Below are 21,169 nucleotides of genomic sequence, written 5' to 3' on the forward strand. Positions count from 1 at the left end.
GAGCTGTACATTATTTGTTTTTTTTTGATAAAGAACCACATCCGATAATTAAAAAAGAACAGAGGTACAGATTTCTTTTAGGTTCTCCTCACCAATAGGAGAGTTCGAAAAAGGAGAAAAAGAAACCCAAAGATTTTTAAGACCCGGTTTTCTAGCTCGGCGTGCAAGCCGATCTGCTAGTTTTTTTTCATACGCTTAATTTACATATTTTTAAAAGAAACAGAACTTGTAATTAAATTCCGACACTGCTCGACAAGATCATCACTTCTCCAAACAATGCTAATATTGGCACCGTTGTTGAACTGAACAAGCTGCAAACAGTCACTGATAAAGACAACTTTGGAAAGATGCATCTCTTCTGCCCAAGAAATGACCAAAATTAGAGCAGCAGCTTCAGCTCATACTGCATCTGACATCAAATCAAAGTCCTCTCTTAAGCTTTTTACATTTCCTGCAGGATCACACCAAATTACACCAAAGTCCGCTCTTGAGCTGTACATTATTTGTTGATGTTGTAGCATATGTGTTAAGTATACTTCAATTTTTAAATTGGATTAGCAGACCAAACAAATAGATCATCAAGATGGGTATAACTAACCTGGCTAGTCTGGCCCTATGTGATTGATCAGAAAAAAAAATATCACTACGTGCCAAAATAAAATCTTTTGAACTAACAGGAAAAATCCTTGGCAAACTATTTTTTTTAATGGCTAATTTACTCTAGGTTAACTACTGTTAGTTCGGGTGATTACTAGATATTTAATCAAGCTAACCTCGAAATCAGCTAATGTTAATTCATGATCATCAAAATATGTATTTTTTTTCATAGAAAGAATCAACTCAGAACCGGTAGATGTTCATGTACTCGTAAACCGATTCTGAGTTGGTATTTTAATTCATGAAAAGCACCAAGAATCGATGCATATTAATTACTACATAACCCCTTATTGTAAGAATCAATTCATGATACATGTACATAGATTGATTCCAAACAATGCACAAAAAAAGTCGGCTAATTTATATAGGTGCTCATATAAATCGGTTTCAGGTTAAAAATGACACTGACAAATTGGACATTTGCTTTTACTAAGAATCATTTTATGTAGACATTTACATGAACTGATTCATGTTTTAATTCTACCAAAAAATAACTTATTTAAAACTAGATACAAAACACAATTTAAAACCATACTCGAGGTAAAAGTGATTATGAAATCATTATCATTTTCAATATACTCGTTTCAATTTGGTTATAAGAATTTCATAAAATTTTCTATACCCAGAACCGGTCGATGTGGGGAAGAATATAGACCGATTATCAAAAGGATCGATATATGTTAATGCATAAATGAACCCCTTAAGGTTAATTTCCAGAAAAATTTGATGAGGAAATTCTAGAGATTCATATTTAACTTATTGATGAATCTCTCTTAAAAGATTTTTCGCCGAAAACGTTTTTTGTTAAAACTAAAAAGAAAAAGAAAATTAAATTATTGTTTGGGATTAGGTTTTAATTTTAGATTTTGGTGGAAATTGAGAAAAAAAAATTTGATTAAGGATTAATAAAAATTATATTGGTTTCGTATTTGTTTCAGTAAGGTTAGTGTGGATGGTAGTTTAGTATTTTCAAACAAATTAGACACCCCTTAACATCCTTCTATTTGGGAGCAAAATTTGATAGGCCCTAAATAATTCACCTAGGCCCCAAACTAGCCAGGATAACTAAGTCTAATGGTTGGAAGTATGAGCATATAAAAATAAAAATAAATTATATTCCTAAACGTCTACAGAATACTCCGTGTTTTTTTGGGGACAAAAATATGGCAACAGATAAATGACAATATCCAAAAATTGTAGCATAAATTTTAATCGGAAATGTTGTTCACCTCCCTGTTCTCCACCTCCCTACTATGCTCCCTCCAATCTACACCACACATCTAGAATTTGAATCACATTCAGGTACACATGGGGTTCACCATTCCCCAGATGTGGGGTTTGAAAAAGCGGGGGTCTAACAACACCACCCAATATTTCTCTTAGAAATCTATATGGACTAACTACGAAATACTTTCTAGAGAATCAACTAGACAGTCAGACTCAATCTAGGTAAAAGTATCTCAAGGAGTTAATATTGAGCCTAACATGGAGATGTGGAATGCTTTGAAGAAGTCGGAAGAAATTGTACATGAATGTCAAATTTCACTTGCGGATGATTAAATGACACATGTAATGGAACTAAGTATGCTTATTAACGGAATACTATGTTTTTTTAAAAGTGGTATTAATTTTTGAGAAAATGTTAGTATTTTATGTAGTTGCCAGATAATAGTTCGTTTAGCAGATTTTAATACAGAGATTGCCGAACTCCTTGTTCGGTTAGCTTCCCAAATATTGCAGGTAGCCGAACACATGTTCGGCAACCGGACAAATTTTACCAGGTTACCGAACTGTAGTTCAGAAGCCTAACATTTTAACTGCTGAATTTGACATTGAAGTTCGGTTAGGAACTGAAATTACAGGACAATGTTGAACTATACGAGACAGAAGTTCGGTTAGGAAATGAAATTACAGGACAATGCCGAACTGTACGAGACAGAAGTTCGGTTAGGATATGAAATTACAGGACAATGTCGAACTTATACAAGACTTTCCAAAATAAAATTACGTACCATCTAATATCTGAAACGCGTTATGAAAAAGTCTTTAAGGAGGCGGAAATGATATTCATATTTGAAATCCTTTCTCTTCCATCTTCGCCATTCGTTTTTTGATGTTAAAATGATTTCGTCGAATCCTTCACCCCTTAGTCGATACCGCCTTACAATACGAAATAAAGCCATAAATTCCAAAATTCTATATCTAATCTTTCCACATCGAATGAATAAAGCTAGATGATCACGGTTATAAGGGTTTGTTGTGTCGGAGATGAATTTCTCATGAATTTTCCCCCAATAACTTTGACTCATAATACCATTCATTCTTCGTTCTTCACCTCTCTTTGGATAGTATAATATGTAGTTTCTGCAAAGAGAGAGATCTTCATATAGAGTAAATTTAGGAGTAGTAGCTGCCATTTGTAGGAAATTTTGTAACAAAATGTTAACTATGAAACACCATATATATACCACTTGGGTGTATAACGGCTACAAAATTAGCCGTTACTTGATATATAGTACATAATTTTAAAATTATGTATTATATTTGTGTCATCTAAAGGACATTTAAATTCCAAAATTACAAGTTCGGTTAGGAGAGAAAAACTTGCGATCCACCCGAACTTGGAGTTCGGTTACATGAAAAATACAAGTGGTCACCGAACTTTTTTGTGGAGGCTCATAGTCAAACTAAGCATATATACGATTCCAAAAACACTCCAAAACAAACCTAATAGTTAGTCTATGTGATTTCTGCATCAAGAGAATGAGTTTTGCAACATGTGCAATGGCAAAAATTTGAGTCTCCATAGAACATTTCCGTGACCTAAGAAATAATGGTCTGCTAACCGAACTGAGAGTTCAGCTACAAGACAAATACAAGTGGTCACCGAACTTTTTTTGTGGAAGCTCACAGCCAAACTAAGCATATATACGATTCCAAAAACACTCCAAAACAAACCTAAGAGTTGGTCTATGTGATTTCTACATCAAGAGAATGAGTTTTCTAACATGTGCAATGGAAAAAAATTTGAGTTTCCAGAGAACATTCCGGTGACCTAAGAAATAATGGTCTGCTAACCGAACTGCGAGTTCGGTTACAAGACAAATACAAGTGGTCCTCGAACTTTTTTGTGGAGGCTCACAGCGAAACTAAACATATATACGATTCCAAAAACACTCCAAAAGAAACCTAAGAGTTGGTCAATGTGATTTCTGCATCAAGAGAATGAGTTTTCCAACATGTGCAATGGCAAAAATTTGAGTCTCCGGAGAACATTTCGGTGACCTAAGAAATAATGGTCTTCTAACCGAACTGTGAGTTCGGTTACAAGACAAATTATGTTTTGCTAACCGAACTAATATCATATGGATGAAGGCTAACTTCTTCAGCCTACAGGAAAGTTCGGTGACCCGTGAAAATGTTGCGAGGCAACCGAACTATGACTTCGGCAGCCTGGTAGAATTTTACCAGGTAACCGAAAAAAGAGTTCGGTGACCAGTAATTTATCACAGGTAACCGAGCTGCAAGTTCGGTTACAAATATAAAAATTGCAGGTCACCGAAAATATACTGTATTTCAACATTTTAGTCTTATAACATTGAAAACACAAACCCAATAAAAATTGAAAACACAAACAAGGTTCTAAAACAAATATAAAAGTGTTATACATACCAAACTACGAAATCCTCAAGTAATTGTTTAAAACACACAAACATACCAAATTAAACCATACGAAATCCATAACTAAGATGTCTTTTGAAACTAAAATCATACGAAATCACTAACGACCAGTTTTACGACCCCTCTTGCCACCTCCTTGTTTACCACGAGTTTTAGGTCGAACTTCCTCATCACTTGTGGTATCATCTCCTTGACCAGTTTCCTCCACAGCGCGACTTGAACCTTCTCCTTGTTGTTGACCCCTTTTACCACCTCCTTGTTTAGCACGAGTTTTGGGACGAACTTTTTATCACTTTGGGTTTCATCTCCTCCACCGGTTTCGTCCACAGCGCGACTTGAACATTCTCCTGGTTGTCGACCCCTCTTCAGTTGCTTAGACCTACTTGGCTCCACCATTCTTTTAGTTATAAGACCCTCCCACTGCTTGTAGTAGGCGGTTTGTTCCTTGGTCTCCATCGACTCTCCACTTTTGATTTTAGTCATCCATTTCTTCAACAATTTCGAACCCTTCAACACCTAATTCCAATTTTAAGCACAAATAAATATTTTTTCAATAGTTTGAAACAACCGAAAAGTATAAGAGAAAGAAATTTTCTTACCACGTTATCCCATAACCTTTTTGCTTCTTCTTCACAAATAGGCATCTCCTTCTGAACTCTCTTAGCCTCCCTCTCCTTTGCCTTTGCCTTTTCCGCATCAGCCCCAGCTTGTTGTTCTTTATTTATCACAAAAGGCTGACTAATTACTTCATGAAACTCCATATAATCTTCCTCACATGCATTTACATCTCCCTCACAAGGTACCAAATCACCTCTTGGTATGTGGTAGGTAGTAAGTGCATTCCAATGTGCTACCGCAGGAGTTGGTTCATGATTTGACTCAAAATACTCCTCGGTGTTCTTTGTTCCTTGAACCAGCAAAGTGAAATTTTCATTCTCCACGTCGGGATCCATTTGGATGCAAAAAAGTTGTCTTAGTATTCTCCTTGGATTATATATTGCGTAGCCGTTAGGATACCAAATTGGTCCATAGTAAGGCGTGACGCTAGAGAAAGCATTCAAGTCGTCTTCATCTACAGAGACATCATTGGTTACGACGTATGGGTGAAATACCACATCGTTCACCGTAAGTTTATCCAATTTCTCCCTCAACAAAGTCAACTGCTCTTCTTTAGACTTCTTTTGTTCATCCAAAAACAACCATTTTCCTGTTGTAGGTTGGTTATAGGGATAAGGGTCTTTTGCACTAGCCAATCCCAATTTAGGGAAGTGGTCGTAAATCCAAACCTATGCGAAAATACAAAAATATCCATGTACATGAAAATTGAACTGGAAGCAAAAAAATTTTGCAAATAATTTGCTAATTAACAATGTAGAAAAACTCACCTGAACAAGAGTTAAGTAACCTCCAATTTGATTACACTTAATCCTCGACCCTTTGCTCATCTCTTCTAAAACAAAAGCAAGCATACCAGCGGGCCCAAGAGTATTTGTTCATCTCATCGAGATTCTCCAAAAGCTGTAGATAATGTGCATCCACCCTATTTCCAGAAGTGTCGGGGAAAATGACAGTTCCTAGCATATATAACCAAAGAGCGGTGACATGATGCCTAAGGGTCTCCCTGTCCATCACCAACTTTCCTTTCTCCATCTTCTTTTTTGTCCCTCCAAATGCTGCCTTCAACTTTACCAACTTGAACTTATTGACCTTCTTCTTCAATGTTCCATTTGCCTCTCTTGGATTATACTCATCTCCATGTTGAGGGGACCTCATAGCACGTCTAAACTAACATTGAGACTTTCTTGCATCCCATCCTAGACATTTTAGAGCCAAATATTCAAGAGCTTCATAACTCATTGAGGGGTTGTAGCCTTCTCGAAGACATTTACCTTTCACTAGTAAGCCGGTGATATTATGGTAATCATCGGGAGTAATTACCATCTTGCCGAATGGAAGATGCATAGTATATGTCTCGGGATAATGCCTCTCGAGAAATGCGGATATGGCAACAGTGTCAAATTCCACATGTGCTAACTCAATAGATTTCTTTAACACACATTTTTTAACCTTGGCTACAAACTCGTCACGCTCCAAAGAAAGATCCCATGTGTACGCCTTTTGACTTTTAATAAGACGAACTGCATCGTTATGATCCTACGAAAAGAACATAACACTATTAATACTTGACGAAACACTATTAATACGAAAAGAACGTAACACTATGAACTTAAAGAATACCTTTGTCGCATAGATCTTCGCAGCCCATGAGTGTTTGTACCCAAACAATGTTGCCCCTCCATCATTTGAAGTACCATAAGTTGGGTCCACTGGTGGCAAACACAAATCAGCATGGGGAATGTGTGAGTATCTTTTGCTAGGCGACTTCGGCTTCTTTTTCTCTTTAGCAGGAACAATTTCTTCTTATTATTCGTCATCATCCTCTTCCTCTTCTTTTTCATCATCATCCTCTCCCTCTTCTCCATCATCTTCCTCTTCTTCTTCATCATCATCCTCTCCCTCTTTTCCATCATCTTCCTCCTCTTCATAGTCTACCTCCTCTCCCTCCTCTTCCTCCTCTTGTCCTTCTCCTTCTTTCCCAGGTTCTATTTCTTCTTCTTCTACATTTCCTTGGTCTTCATTTCCTTGCTCTTGTTCAACCTCTTCATTTTCTTGGTCTTCATTTCCTTGCTCTTCTTCATCATCATTCTCTTCTTCAATAACATTATCAATTGTATTCTCCATCACGTCTTCATTGACATCTTGGATTACATCACGAACATTATCTTGGTTGACTTCTGGTAACAAGCCCCCTCCATGTTTAGAATTTGTGGCATCGCGTTTTTGGAAATCTAAATGTTTTGCTCCACGAGGGGTGGGAGTTTTCAAATCCTCATCTAGTTGTAGTCTCAATCTTTTTTCTTTGTTCCTAATAAACAAAAACCAAGGTATTAGCTAAACATAAGAGAATATTGTGTTATCAAATCAAATAGAACTAAAGAATAAAGTAAACACAACACTTGAAGTTAGCAGACTACAGTTCGGTTACAAAAAAAAAATTGCATCGTAACCGAACTACATATTTCAAAAGTTCGGTTAGCCATAAAAATTATCGACAAAACCGAACTCATTCTTAACTTTTGAAAAATTTAGTTCGGTTACGAGAGTTTTTTTGTGAGCACACCGAACTAAATATTTCAAAAGTTCGGTTAGCAAGAGAAACTATCGACAAAACCGAACTCATTCTTTCAAAGGAAAAATTGAGTTCGGTTACGAGAGATTTTTTTGCGAGCAAAACGAACTACGTAGTTATGTCACCAGATATTTTTCAATTTTTGCGAGAACGCCGAACTGTTTTTATTTTTGGAAGTTCGGTTAGCAATTCTCAGGTTACACAAAAAATTCTCCTAGCCGAAATATCTACTGTAACTACCATTTTCAATGGGTTTTGATGATTTCTAGTCGATTTCTTCAACAAATAACGAATTGAAAAGAATGGGTATGAAGGAAATTACCCGCGGATTTTCATTTCACTTGAATCGGACTTCTTGGTTGTTGTTAGATGATTGATTTTGCCTCTGAACGGTGGTTCAAGTTCTTTTTGAATTAGCAATTGTTTTGGAAGATTCACTATATGTGGGAGTCCCGGACTCAATCCTGGAAGTCTGGGTGTTTGCTTGGCACGCATTGCTTATAAAGATTGATTAATCGACGATGAAATTTTTTCGAATCGACGATTAATGTCGATGTCTACGAAGAAGAAGATGAAGAAAGAAAAGGATAGAATCAGTTTTGAAACTGATTTTTTTCTTTTAATTTAGGTTTTAATTAATGAGTTGGATTAGTGGGTAGTGGGTTAGATTAGTGGGTTATTAGGGATAGTTATAACCTTAATTAGAATAAGGACAGATTAGTCTTCACTAATTTTTTAGGACACTCTTTATAATGTAGGGTGGACATTTGTATCACAAAGTAGTCCCCCACCTCTTTTGAGTTGTCCCCAGAAAATCGTGAACTATAATTTTGGGCATACCAAAATCTTCCAAGCCATACTGAATGAAGACAAAAAAGGTTGTGAAATAGCAAAATCAGATAACCCCTTAACCCAAAAAAAATTTAATGGCAAATCTGCCCTTTACGTATTAGTGTTAATAATCTTGATTAGTGATTAAATATTTTGTTTAGTGATTAAAATAATTTTCAGAATTATAAGAGTTGTTTAGATGAAAATTTTGAGGAAAAAAAAATCAAAGTTTTTGTTTGGTTAAGAAGGAGAGAAAGAGAAGGAGAAAGTGAGAAAATTCTAATTCTTGATTCAATGGAGGATGAGGAGGGTCATCATTCATCTAAAAAACCTAGGAAAATACATATCAACTACAACAATGATCCAGAAATGGCTGATTTCTTAGATTATGAGAATGATTTTACACCCACTCAAACTCAAGCTCAAACTCAAACACAAACTCAAGATGATGATTTTTATGAGCCAAATCCTGATGATGAAGACATTGATGAGGAACCCAATGCTTCTAATACACAGGTACACTTATATCATATACTTAATCTCACTTCTATAGCTCTCAATTATCAAAAGTTAGGTTTTTTGAATCATGGTTCGGCGAAACAGGTTGGGGTTCGGCTCACATCTATGAGCCGAATCTACCAATTGATGAACGGTTCGGCTTACTGAATCTGTTTACTGCATGTGCCGAACTGTTTGCTAGACACTAGTTCGGATTATATGAAAGTTTCATAGTAAGCCGAACAACATCCTGAATAGCTCGGAAAAAAAAATAATTACTGGTTCGGCGTATATTTCGAAAATCGTATGAGCCGAACATCAATTTGTTATTTTTTGGGTTAAAATATTGTTATTGGTTCGACACATATTGAGAATATCGTAATAGCCGAACCTCGTTAATGTGCTAGGTTCGGCACATATTATGATTATCGAATACGCCGAACCCCTATGCATCTCTATCTGTGACTAGATTCGGCTTGAAATTTCATGAAATTTCATGCCGAACTGTTCATATACACTTACAGGAAGCTTTTGTGAAGAACAGTTCGGCTAACAACGCAACTCAATTTTGAGCCGAACCCAACACTGTAATCGTCATTTAATCGATGAAAAACAGCAAATAGGAGATTGGGTTTGTAAAACTTGCTTTCTTATCCTCATTTCCGGAGTTGGATATGCAGTTGGTTCAATTTCTGGTTCAATTGGTGGTTGATTTTCAGTTTATACACCTTCATCTTCAATTGGTTCTTCTTCTTCAATTGATGGATTAGAAAACGATTTGGTTTGCCTAGTCCCTGCTTTTCTTTGTACGAGTTATTATGTGGTTGAGTTTAATCGACGATCAAATTTTTACGAATCGACAATTAATCACGATGATGAATTTTTTTTTTCGCAGGAGGGGGAAGAGTTCGGCTAGAGGAGGAGGAGGAAGAAGAGATGGTAAGGGAAACTGATTTTGATTTTTTAGAAAACTGATTTTAGATTTTTGTATTAGGGGTATATAGGTAATTGAACTACCCACAGGGTACCCCTTATAAGGTCACCCAAGATGGAACTATTGTTTTGTATGCCTAGAAAGATTTTGGTATGCCCAAAATCAGGGTTCAAAATCGTTCTTCTAGTATGTGATACAACTAAGTTAGCCCAATTCATTCTCCATACTCTCAGGGTCCAAGGCCCATTTTATCTATCTGTTCAACTTGTTTGAGCTCTCTCATCTCACTTTCTCCCAGCAACACAAGGGAGAGAGATAACCATTGGTTCCAGTTCTCACTTCAACAAAAATTTAAAACCAAAAAATCAAGATTTCCAATCCTGTTGAAATCCAAACCAAAACTGAAAGCTGATATAATGATATGAAGCAAAAAACATCATCTTTAATTGGATAAATTTGCAAAAAACACTCATCCTTTTTTTTATCACAGTCATGGCTGTTGCAGCTTCAATAATAAACTCACCTCCTCCTTCACTACTCTCTAGTAAAAACTCAAACCCTAATTCTTCTTCTCCTTCCGTACTCTACTTTCCTATTTATAAAACTACCCTTTATCCACTTCTTAGAACTAGTAGTAGTAGCAATAGTGGTAGTAGGATTAGTTGTCAGGATTCAAATGGTCCTGATTTACTTAGAAAGCCTGATGTTTTACCAATTGAAGAACAAGATGGATTGATGAATAAGAAGAAGAAGAAAAGTTCATTTGAGGAGGATGAAGTAGAAGGTGAGTGGGATGATTGGGAAGATCAGATTTTGGAAGATACTGTTCCACTTGTTGGGTTTGTTAGGATGCTTCTTCACTCTGGAAAGTAAGATTTTTCCTTCATCTTTATCCTTTCTCTGTTTCAATACATTGAATACTATGTTTGAGCTGTAGAAAACACTATAGTTTTAGGGTTTGCGGAATTTGGGTATTTTGTTTCAATGAAGTACCTCACTTTGTTTTGAGCTTACTAGTGTAGTTTTCCAATACCTGAATTATGAAACTGAAACATGTCAACTTTCAAGTTTATCCAATTTGTAGAGGTCAATGATTTTCCCCAATTTGAATGGTGAGATTGAGACTGTAAATTAGTCACTGTGGGTTGAATTGCAATTAACAACTCAGAGGTATCTGTTGGTTAGGATTCTATTGCAGAATGCAACTTAGATGTTGCTATTTGAAGGCATTGGTCAGTGTTGCTCTGCCTCACATGAAGTGTCCGCAGATTTGTAGTCACATTTTCATATTATTATATAGGTTGCGTCGTTGAACTTGAAAGTCTTGTAACAGAATCACAACTATGTAACTGACAATTCCGTGTGGCTTGAGCGAGGAGGATATCTCTAATTGTCTTGAATAGATTCAATCATACATAAGAAAGTGATTTAATATGTTCGTATCTTGGACCTGTGTTGTAGTCACGAGAAATTAGCTTCGTAGCATTATGATATATGAGTTCAACTAAATTGAAACTTTGAGAACTTAATCCTTAAATTTTCTTCCTGCTGCCTGTGACTAATTTCCTGTTCTTGAATATGATTTCTCATTGCAGGTATGAAAGTGAAGATAGACTGATTCCTGAGCATGAAAAAACAATCCGGGAAAGGTTACTTCCATATCACCCGGAGTATGAAAAGAAAATTGGACCAGGAATTGACTATATCAAGGTATGCCACAGTTTTGTACCTTTATCTCTCAAATTAGCTTCGTTTTTGTTAAATTTATCCAAATGTTTGCACTGAACTTTTCACAATTTTGATTGCCCTTAAACCATGAGCTTGTTATAAGTGAAAACCTATACTTATGTCTGACCTATGTCGCCAGACTCAGAACCTGACCAACATTCATAGTATAGTACTCTGGTACATCGGTAATTGCTAATAGCTAGTTCTTCTTATATCCTAAAAGTAGACCTTTCATTTAGTGAAAAAAATTCATAGGATTAGATTGTTGTGATATGAATAAGAGGGAGGATATATGGAGTGGGAATTGAGGTGTTCTTTTTTTTATCTAAGTCAAAGATTTCATTAGGAACTTCAAATATTACAAAGAAAGAACACGGGTCAAGAAGACCCTGCCCAAAATATTATTTAAAATGAAAGTAACCAATGCCTTTACCCTCTAAACATTGGAGGAATTCAGGCCTACCTAAAAAAGAACGAGAAGTACCCTGCTGCAAGTGAGCAGCGTATTTTGACATTGTATTAGCAGCAAAATTAATTTCTCTACAGACATGTTTGAAATTTATCTTAGTGTTGCTTCTTTTAATTCTTCGTCATCTATCCAACACCTTCCATGGAACATTAGCACTTCTGAAAGCCTTAACTGCACTCGCACAGTCTGAAACCACCACAACACGATCAACCAACCAAGCCACTGCCCATTCTAAAGCAGCAATAATAGCTTCAACTTCAGCAGAAAAATTGGTCTTAACCCCCAAACCAATTGGCCAACACCTTCCATGGGAATTGAGGTGTTGTTTGTATGTGTTGGGATGGGGGTTGTGGATCTGATAGATGTCATAGTCCTTAAGCTTGCTTCAATGCGCTTAAAAATAGTCCAATTCATTATTTATGGGGTACTGAGTCAAGTTCTCTCTACTGTACTTTAAACACACTGTAGGGAGTGGTATAGCATGGTATTCATTGAGTGTCAGACTCGAAGTTGATAAAACATGAAAAGAGTTCTGTCAGTATAGAAATATTATGTTGATTTCGGCACTCTTACAATATGAAACTTCAAACTCCATATGTACCTATATTCAACCTGCGACTGCGACTGTTATCACAACTATTTAAGCTGGCCAGAGTGAACGCTGTCAAAATTTGTTACTGGCTGTAGTCCAGTAAAAGAAACAAACCTTGTCCATGCATGGATCCAAGATGGTTTGTTAGACCCATATGAAATGGATAGCATGATTTGGTAGAGCTGGATATCATTATAAAGTAGTAATGAAGATCTGTCTACTCAACATACAACAATGTGGTTCAATACAGTGTTGAATAGTTTAACTTGGTCCCATGTCAACGGGACTAAGACAGTGCTAAAGTGATGAGGAAATGAGTTAAATAAGCTTGATATATTTTCCAATCATCTGTGTGGTTATAGTGATTTATCCCAAGCTGTTAGCTTTCCAAACAATGAAACCTGTTTGTTGATGGCATTGGCTCATTCTGGAAACTTTTGTTTTGTATTTGAGAACAGATTGGGTACCATCCAGATTTTGAAAGCTCTCGTTGTATGTTCATCGTCCGGAAGGATGGAGTGTCGGTTGATTTCTCTTACTGGAAATGCATAAAAGGTTTGATCAGGAAGAATTACCCTCAATTTGCAGATGGCTTCATTCTTAGACATTTTCGACAACGTAAACGCAACGAATAGCAATGATTAAAGAATGATTATCCGTTCGTAATCTTATCATTGTATAAAAGTTTGCTAGAAGAAGAAATAACTCTTTCGGCTTCATATTGTTTAGATTGTAAAATTTTGAATAGGCAAGTTGTATTTGCAGCATCTTGGTTTTGCCCAAACCTATCTCATAGTAATAGTGTTGTCAAACAGTTGACCCTGCAAGACTGAAATCTCCTAGTCCTAGCTTCTCTTCATTCCTAGCCGTTAACATGAAGTTAACAATTTGATATGGCACAAATGCGCAACTCTTCCTCCGGCGAATTCTTCAGTACTGCACAATTTGCTTTATGGAATGCCTTGGCTCCCTGTAAGTTAAATTAATCCTTATGAACATAAGGCCATCTCCAAACAGAAAACTTAGACTTGGGCCTGATCAAGCTGTAATTGTATCACTTTTAGGCTTTTGTTTGCGATAGAAAATGCAAAGAAACGGTTTCTTTTTTACTTTTTCTTCTGCACCTACCACTTGTTTTTTTACTTGTTTATGGTAATCAGTCGCTAACCAACTTCTGCTGGCCCAATTCTGAACCAGGCATACAGATATTTGTGCTAGTGACAAACAATGGGAAGAAAGAATGCAAGTAAAATATATATATGCCTTAAATGTCCGGCGCCGACAGGCATAGGATAGAATGACTGCATATACTTCATATCGTCCATACAAAGAGACGTGTTTTCACCTGGAGAAAGAAAGAAGCACATTCTTCTACATACATAAAGGAGTGCGGTGGTCATTTATAAACAGTCACGACCAAGCTCATGTGGATCATATGAGCTTACACAAATTATTCTCCCCGAGTAGAGAAAAGGTTGGTTCCAATTAAGTCTAAGCAGCAAAGTGACCATGATTCATGAAACAAACCCCACTTATCTCTCTTTTATCGAACCCTCAAAAACACACTTTTACACTACACACGCACGCATCTCTTGAGATTTACAGATGCTCTGCTCTCAATATCATATACATACCATTGCGTCTTCTTCTTTCTTACCCTTTATTCCCACTTTAATTATACCCCCTATAGAGATCGAGATCCTAATCAAAATCATGATATTTTCAAAAGCTTAGTAAGTGACTACCATCACACGAGGGGGTCTAGCTAGTTGTCATTTCATTTCCTCTTTACAATTATTAGATTAGATATTATTAACATTCTTCCTTTTTAGTTCATTTCCTTTTATAGTTCATGATTAAAATCATTCTACAAGTGCAAATGCATTAGTCTGTCGACCATATAAATTCAGGTTAGTGGTATCATCACCCGAACATACAAGTTTGGAAGACATTAAACATGGTGTATCTTAGACACATCAACAAGTAAAACTTAAGTCGGCATAATTTTGTTAATTGAGGAGTGTAGCTAGAATCCGTAGATTTTATCTTGTTTATCACCCTATCCATCATTTCTCTTCTTAAGAATTCTTTACTTAATTAACAACCTATAAAGCATGATTCTTCATCATAGATATTTCTTAAACAATAGTTAACAAAACCACTCTTAAAGGCTAAAGCAAAGAATGGTCGAGAAAGAAAGTAACGTTACATAAGATAATAAGAATCACATGGACATGGTCTTGTTTCAGTCTAAAAGTTATTGATTAGGATATAAATGTCAGATTAATTAAGATTAGAGAACATAATTAAATATTGGGTGTGATGAACCTAGTAAGATCTATAACATGCAATCTTGCTGTCAAATTTCATGAAAACAGATATATTTTCTCTTTCTCGTTATTGTGAGAAGAGCAAGAATCATCTTATATTTATAGTGTTTTGGTTACAATCTTTTACAAGGAATAAAAGCTAATTACAGAAATCATTCCAAATACAGAGACTGTCCTAAACATAGAAGTTACTTGGTGTATACACCAAGTAATGATCATGCATGTGAACTTCATGCATACGTTGGCTTCTAACACTCCCCCTCAAGTTGGAGCCGTATGAGATATATCGTATACGCCTAACTTGCTGACAATGCGTTGATGATGTTCTCCTCCTAATGCCTTTGTGAAGATGTCTGCTAATTGATCTTTGGATTTGACATAGGTTGGTAATATTAATCCTGACACAATTCTTTCACGAACAAAGTGACAATCTATTTCAATGTGTTTTGTTCGTTCATGAAAAATTGGATTATTTGCAATATGAATTGCAGCTTGGTTATCACAGTGTATTTTCACTGGTCTAGGAATTTTAATTTTAAATTCTTGCATGAGATAAGTGAGCCATTGAACTTCACTTGCAAGATTAGCTAAAGCTCGATATTCAGCTTATGCAGATGATCGAGCCACAGTAAGTTGTTTTTTACTTTTCCAAGATATAGGATTATTACCCATCATGGTAACATATCCTGTGGTAGATCGACGAGTTGTTGGACAGCCTGCCCAATCTGAATCTGTATATCCTGATAAGATTAAATCACTATTTGATGACAAGAGAATTCCTTTACCAATGGAACCTTTTAAATATCGCAGTATACGATTGGCAGCACCCATGTGCGTATTTGTAGGCTTTTGCATAAATTGACTGAGATAATTTACTGCATATACTATGTCAGGCCTAGTGACTGTTAAATAAAGAAGTCGTCCAATCAAACGACGATAAGATGAAGGATCATCTAGGAGTTTTCCATCTGTAGGTGTTAGTTTGATATTTTGCTCCATAGGAAATGATGATGGGCGTGATCCTGTTAGCCCTGCATCTTGGAGAATATCCAGAGTATATTTTCTTTGACATAAGAAAATGCCTTTCGGCGATCGAGAAACTTCAATTCCTAAGAAGTACTGTAACTTGCCTAAGTCTTTGATTGAGAATTTCTTTTCAAGAACTTTTTTGAAGTGTTGAATCAGTATAGGATCATTTCCTGTTATAATAATATCATCTACGTATACTAAAATATATATAGATCTAGCATTTTTATGATAATAAAATAGAGAATAATCTGCTACAGATTGTTTAAAACCTTCTGCAATGAGAGTGGTTGAAAATTTTGCAAACCACTGACGAGAAGCTTGTTTAAGGCCATAAATAGATTTTTTTAAACGACAAACTAGATTCTCCCCCTGTCGTTGAAAACCGGGAGGTAATTCCATAAAAATTTCTTCATTTAAATCACCTTGAAGGAAGGCATTATTGACGTCAAGTTGGTGAAGAGACCATCCTTTGATGGAGGCTATGGATAATAACATACGAACAGTGACAAGTTTTGCAACTGGTGCAAAAGTGTCATGGTAATCGACTCCTTCAAGTTGAGTATAACCTTTGGCAACCAGACGAGCTTTATAACGCTCAATTGTTCCATCGGATTTATATTTGATACAATACACCCATTTACATCCAATAACAGATCTATTATGGGGACGAGGAACTTCAGACCATGTGTCGTTCTCTTTCAAGGCAGTAACTTCTGTAACCATGGACTTTTGCCATATTGGGGATTGCATGGCTTCTTGAAAGGTGCGAGGTTCATTTTGAGTGATAATAGTTGAGAGGAAATGCTTATGAGCATTAGAAAATTGCTCAAATTTCAAATAATGAGACAAAGGGTATAAAGGCTCGGTAGATGATGGAGTAAAAGCCGTATTACAGGCATAGTCTTTTAAGTAAGATGGAGGACAACGGGCCCGTTGGTGTCTTTCAAGTAGTACAGGAGTGGGCTCCGGCATCGCAGACGAAGGAGGTGGCAAACGAGCAGCATCAGGTGTAGTAACGTCAGCAGTGGCATCCACAGCGACGTTTTCAGCAACGTCGTCTGCAGGAACATCTACAGCAGCATCCACAACAGCAGTTACAGCCGCATCAGGAGCGTCGTGGACAAAAACATCAGCAGTAGCGTCGACAGCGTCATTGGCAGAAGCATCAGCAGCATCATCAACAGGGGCGTGTAGATTGCTGCCCAGTGAAATCTTGGAGTCGAAAACAGCAGGAGGTGTTTTGATGGTGGGTTGGTTTATTATCACAACTGGATCATGTTGGATCATGTCATCTTTAGGATCGGAACTTGAATCGACCAAAGTAGAGAATGGAAAAATAGATTCATGAAAGACAACGTCCCTAGAAACATAAATTGTTTTGGCGTCGATATCGTATATGCGGTATCCTTTTTGACCGTAGGGATAACCAATAAAAATTCCAGGGCGTGCTCTAGCATCAAATTTATGTTTGATCTTAGTGTTTTTGGCGTAACATAAACAACCAAAAACACGAAGTGAGGTATAGTTTGGAGGGCATCCAAATAAAATTTCATGAGGTGATTTGTAACCAAGAATTGGAGTTGGGAGTTTATTTATTAAAAAGGTGGCAGTAAGCACACATTCACCCCAAAATTTCAGAGGTAGATGGGAATGAAATCTTAGAGAGCGAGCAACCTCAAGAAGATGACGATACTTGCGTTCGACCACTCCATTTTGTTGGGGTGTGGCAACACAACTTCGTTGGTGCACTATCCCAAGTTGGAAGAACAACTCTTGCATGGATTTTGAGAGAAATTCAGTTCCATTATCAGAACGTATTTTTTGAATTTGAGGTAAGAAAACATCTCCCGATCCATAGGAGAGGGTATGAATAGAATGATTATATTGAGTACGAACATAAGAGATGAAATATTGTAAGTATTTAAAAGTTTCATATTTAACCTTCATTAAAAATATCCAAGTGCAACGGGAATAATCGTCAACAATAGACAAAAAATAACGATCCCCAGTGATGCTTGGTTCGCTAAAGGGTCCCCAAATATCACAGTGGATTAATTCAAAAATCCTAGAACTAGAACTACAACGAGAAGGAAACTTTAAACGAGATTGTTTTGCCTGTGGACAAATCCCACAGATGCCTTTGTCCGAACTAATAAAGGGAAATTTCTTCGATAAGTAATCTAATCTAGGGGAGGACGGATGTCCCAATCTCCAATGCCAAAGATGAAAATTTTGCGGAAGCGAAACAGAAAAAGCAGTAACAGCACGAAGATAATATAGACCATTGTAGTAATCACCCTGACCAATCAGCTTCTTCGTTTGTAGGTCCTGAAAGTAGCAGTGATTAGATTCAAACTTTACAGAGTAGCGCTTAGAGCGAACCAATTGTCCTACGGATAATAAATTGAATTTGCAAGTAGGTACATGAAGCACGTTAGTAAATTTTAAGGTGGGAGAAAAGTGAACCGTTCCCACATGAAGTGCGGATAGAGAACTTCCATTGGGAAGTTGAACAGAGATGGGTGAAGGTGTTTTAATGTAAGATGAGAAAAGCTTCAAGGAACAACAAATATGATTAGATGCTCCTGTATCTATAATCCAAAGAGAATGTTTTGTAAAAAAAGACATACCTGCAAGATTTGCAATTGTTGTCGTAGTACCAGTTTGGAGCAATGTTAAAAGTTGATTGTATTGATCATGGGTCAACTGTGGAGCAGCAGCCATGTAGCTACTTGGAGCGACAGAGTTTCCCGTGTAGCCTGTGCTGGGATTTCCTGTGTAGCCCGTGCTTGTGTCATCTCTTGGCTTCTTCGGGTAACCAACCAGTTGATAACAACGGTCCTTTGTGTGACCAATCTTTCGGCAATGATCACAAGATGGTCGCGGCTTCTTGCTGCTCGATCCATTGGTGTTGCTCCAAGGGGAAGGTCGAGGTGCAAATCTGGTAGACAAGGTTGCGCTGTCAATCTGGGGTGTAGCAGCAACGTTGATAAATTGTTGTTGTTCTTCCTGACGAACAAGGGAGTAAATCTTCGCAAGCGTCGGAAAAGGAGACATAAGAAGGATGTTGCTTCTTACGGCCGAAAATCTGTCATGAAGTCCCTGTAAGAACTCCATTGCTTTGTCTCTGTTGAGCTGTTCAAGCACTTGCTTTCCATTACCGCAGGTGCAAGGTTCAACCGGTGTAAGAGCGCCCACTTCATACCATAGACTTTTAAGCTTGGTGTAATAAGAAGATATACTAGAATCTTCTTGTTTGAGAGTTGATATATGACGTTTTAAATCAAATATTCGAGGCATATTTGTTTCAGAAAATCGATCCTCAAGATCAATCCAAATATCCCTAGCGTTTTCTATCCAACTGATGCTTCGTTTTATCTCAGCTTCACAGGAATTGGCAATCCAAATACAAGCCAGATTGTTTGCACGAATCCAAGCTGGAAGTTTGTCATCAGAAGCTAACGGTTTGGCTATTGTACCATCAACAAATCCGTATTTGTTCTTGGCTCTTAAAGCCCGAGCAATACCCCTTGACCATGTGGGATAATTATCACCTGTTAACACAGGGGAATAAAGCACAGTCGACGGATTGTCCGACGCTGGTACATCATAAGGGTCTAAGCTTGAGCTAGAGTCATCAAACTTAGGTCCACGTACATTAGATGGAGATGGTGGTGGTGATGCAACCATAGTGAGAGCGAAAGAGAATCAAGAAGGAAGGAGAAGAGAAAAAAAAGGAAAAAACGTGTGAAAAAAAAATTTGTTTTCTGAAGAAACGTACCTGCTCAAGATACCATGTCAAATTTCATGAAAACAGATATATTTTCTCTTTCTCGTTATTGTGAGAAGAGCAAGAATCATCTTATATTTATAGTGTTTTGGTTACAATCTTTTACAAGGAATAAAAGCTAATTACAGAAACCATTCCAAATACAGAGACTGTCCTAAACATAGAAGTTACTTGGTGTATACACCAAGTAATGATCATACATGTAAACTACGTGCATACGTTGGCTTCTAACAGTTATTGATTAGGAAAGAATGGCTAAAGCAAAGAATGGTCGAGAAAGAAAGTAACGTTACATAAGATAATAAGAATCACATGGACATGGTCTTGTTTCAGTCTAAAAGTTATTGATTAGGATATAAATGTCAGACTAATTAAGATTAGAGAACATAATTAAATATTGGGTGTGATGAACCTAGTAAGATCTATAACATGCAATCTTGCTGATCTTGTATTTGTTTATTTGCGTCATGGTGATGTCACTAGTTTGGTCACTACTAATTTCGACTGATTTGATTCTTCCGGTATATGATTAAAATCAATGGAAATTGTAAGGAACGAAGAAGGAAATTATACATACATATAGTAGGACCATTTCTGAATTATGTAATATAAGCCCAAATGCATAAACTCGAATTATCAATTAACCATTTTGTACCTTTAAGAGGACAAACGTACACAAATAATAAACTCAATTATTGAATGGAATAATAGTTAGGTTAAGATAATAATTCATTTAATTCTACATAATGTATTTTCATTTGAAGATTTGATCACTCATTTATAATACAGTGCAAATAGAAAAATCTCGAATGAGGACCCATGGGTATCTACCCGTCTGTTTCTTTTTTGTGATTTATTATCGAGTTGTAGCAAATTTAAAGGCAAATAGATTGCATTTTTAATATAAATTCTATATGATCAAGCTGTGATCATGATAAAGCTAATTCAACAACTGTTTCATTAGGGAGATCAATCCTGGTTTAAGATAATGTGGGGTACTAGGAACACGTAGGAATGACGACGATTTCTCAAGTGGTACTTCAACGGTGGAACAAAGGCAAAGCTATTCTGAGCTGAATAATACTCGGATGCAACTCAGTTCGTGCATTGCGAGCCTAAATGCATGCTTCCTTGAGGAAGACATCATTAAGAATGTTGGTCGGCTGGATTTCGTCTGAAACACCATAAGTTGCATGGGGCTGCTAGGTAGACGGGGAATGGGCAAATAACGACGATTCCTTGAGGGTTATCAAACGTTGAAACAGAACTGTTTAGGTTGATATAGACTACTAAGTTGTGTAACTTAGACCGTCCATTTCGAGGGTACATGAAATGACTCCTCCGAGTGAAACTGAACATCGGCTTGTCCCGAAATTTTTCGCTTCGAAAAAGACTACCGCGTAGTGGTTCTAGACTCTCCATTTGAAGGGTTCTTCATTA

General features: G+C 36.8%; 2 protein-coding genes across 2 annotated transcripts; one reads left to right on the forward strand and one right to left on the reverse strand.

Moving 5' to 3' along the window:
- The first annotated feature begins 10,073 nt into the window (after positions 1 to 10,073).
- Positions 10,074 to 13,419, forward strand: LOC113289513 (protein DCL homolog, chloroplastic-like). The gene is made up of 3 exons (XM_026538779.1): positions 10,074 to 10,660; positions 11,387 to 11,501; positions 13,039 to 13,419. The coding sequence occupies exons 1-3, from the start codon at positions 10,284 to 10,286 to the stop codon at positions 13,213 to 13,215; spliced, it is 669 nt and encodes a 222-aa protein (XP_026394564.1). The 5' UTR covers positions 10,074 to 10,283; the 3' UTR covers positions 13,216 to 13,419.
- Positions 13,420 to 17,958: 4,539 nt separating this feature from the next.
- Positions 17,959 to 19,343, reverse strand: LOC113286244. The gene is made up of 2 exons (XM_026534908.1): positions 18,570 to 19,343; positions 17,959 to 18,267 (listed from the first exon to the last, which is right to left on the reverse strand). Exons 1-2 carry the CDS (start codon positions 19,237 to 19,239, stop codon positions 18,233 to 18,235), a joined length of 705 nt encoding a protein of 234 aa, XP_026390693.1. The 5' UTR covers positions 19,240 to 19,343; the 3' UTR covers positions 17,959 to 18,232.
- Between the last annotated feature and the right edge of the window lie 1,826 nt (positions 19,344 to 21,169).

This window comes from Papaver somniferum, chromosome 6 (assembly GCF_003573695.1).
Source record: "Papaver somniferum cultivar HN1 chromosome 6, ASM357369v1, whole genome shotgun sequence".
Classification (NCBI taxonomy): domain Eukaryota; kingdom Viridiplantae; phylum Streptophyta; class Magnoliopsida; order Ranunculales; family Papaveraceae; genus Papaver; species Papaver somniferum.

Coding starts and splice junctions, on each gene's coding strand:
- LOC113286244 (XM_026534908.1), bottom strand. CDS start 19,239: ATGCCTCGAATATTTGATTTAAAACGTCATATATCAACTCTCAAACAA. Junction 18,268..18,569: donor AACAATTGCAAATCTTGCAG/GTATGTCTTTTT, acceptor TGCTACTTTCAG/GACCTACAAACGAAGAAGCT.
- LOC113289513 (XM_026538779.1), top strand. CDS start 10,284: ATGGCTGTTGCAGCTTCAATAATAAACTCACCTCCTCCTTCACTACTC. Junction 10,661..11,386: donor ATGCTTCTTCACTCTGGAAA/GTAAGATTTTTC, acceptor TTCTCATTGCAG/GTATGAAAGTGAAGATAGAC. Junction 11,502..13,038: donor CAGGAATTGACTATATCAAG/GTATGCCACAGT, acceptor ATTTGAGAACAG/ATTGGGTACCATCCAGATTT.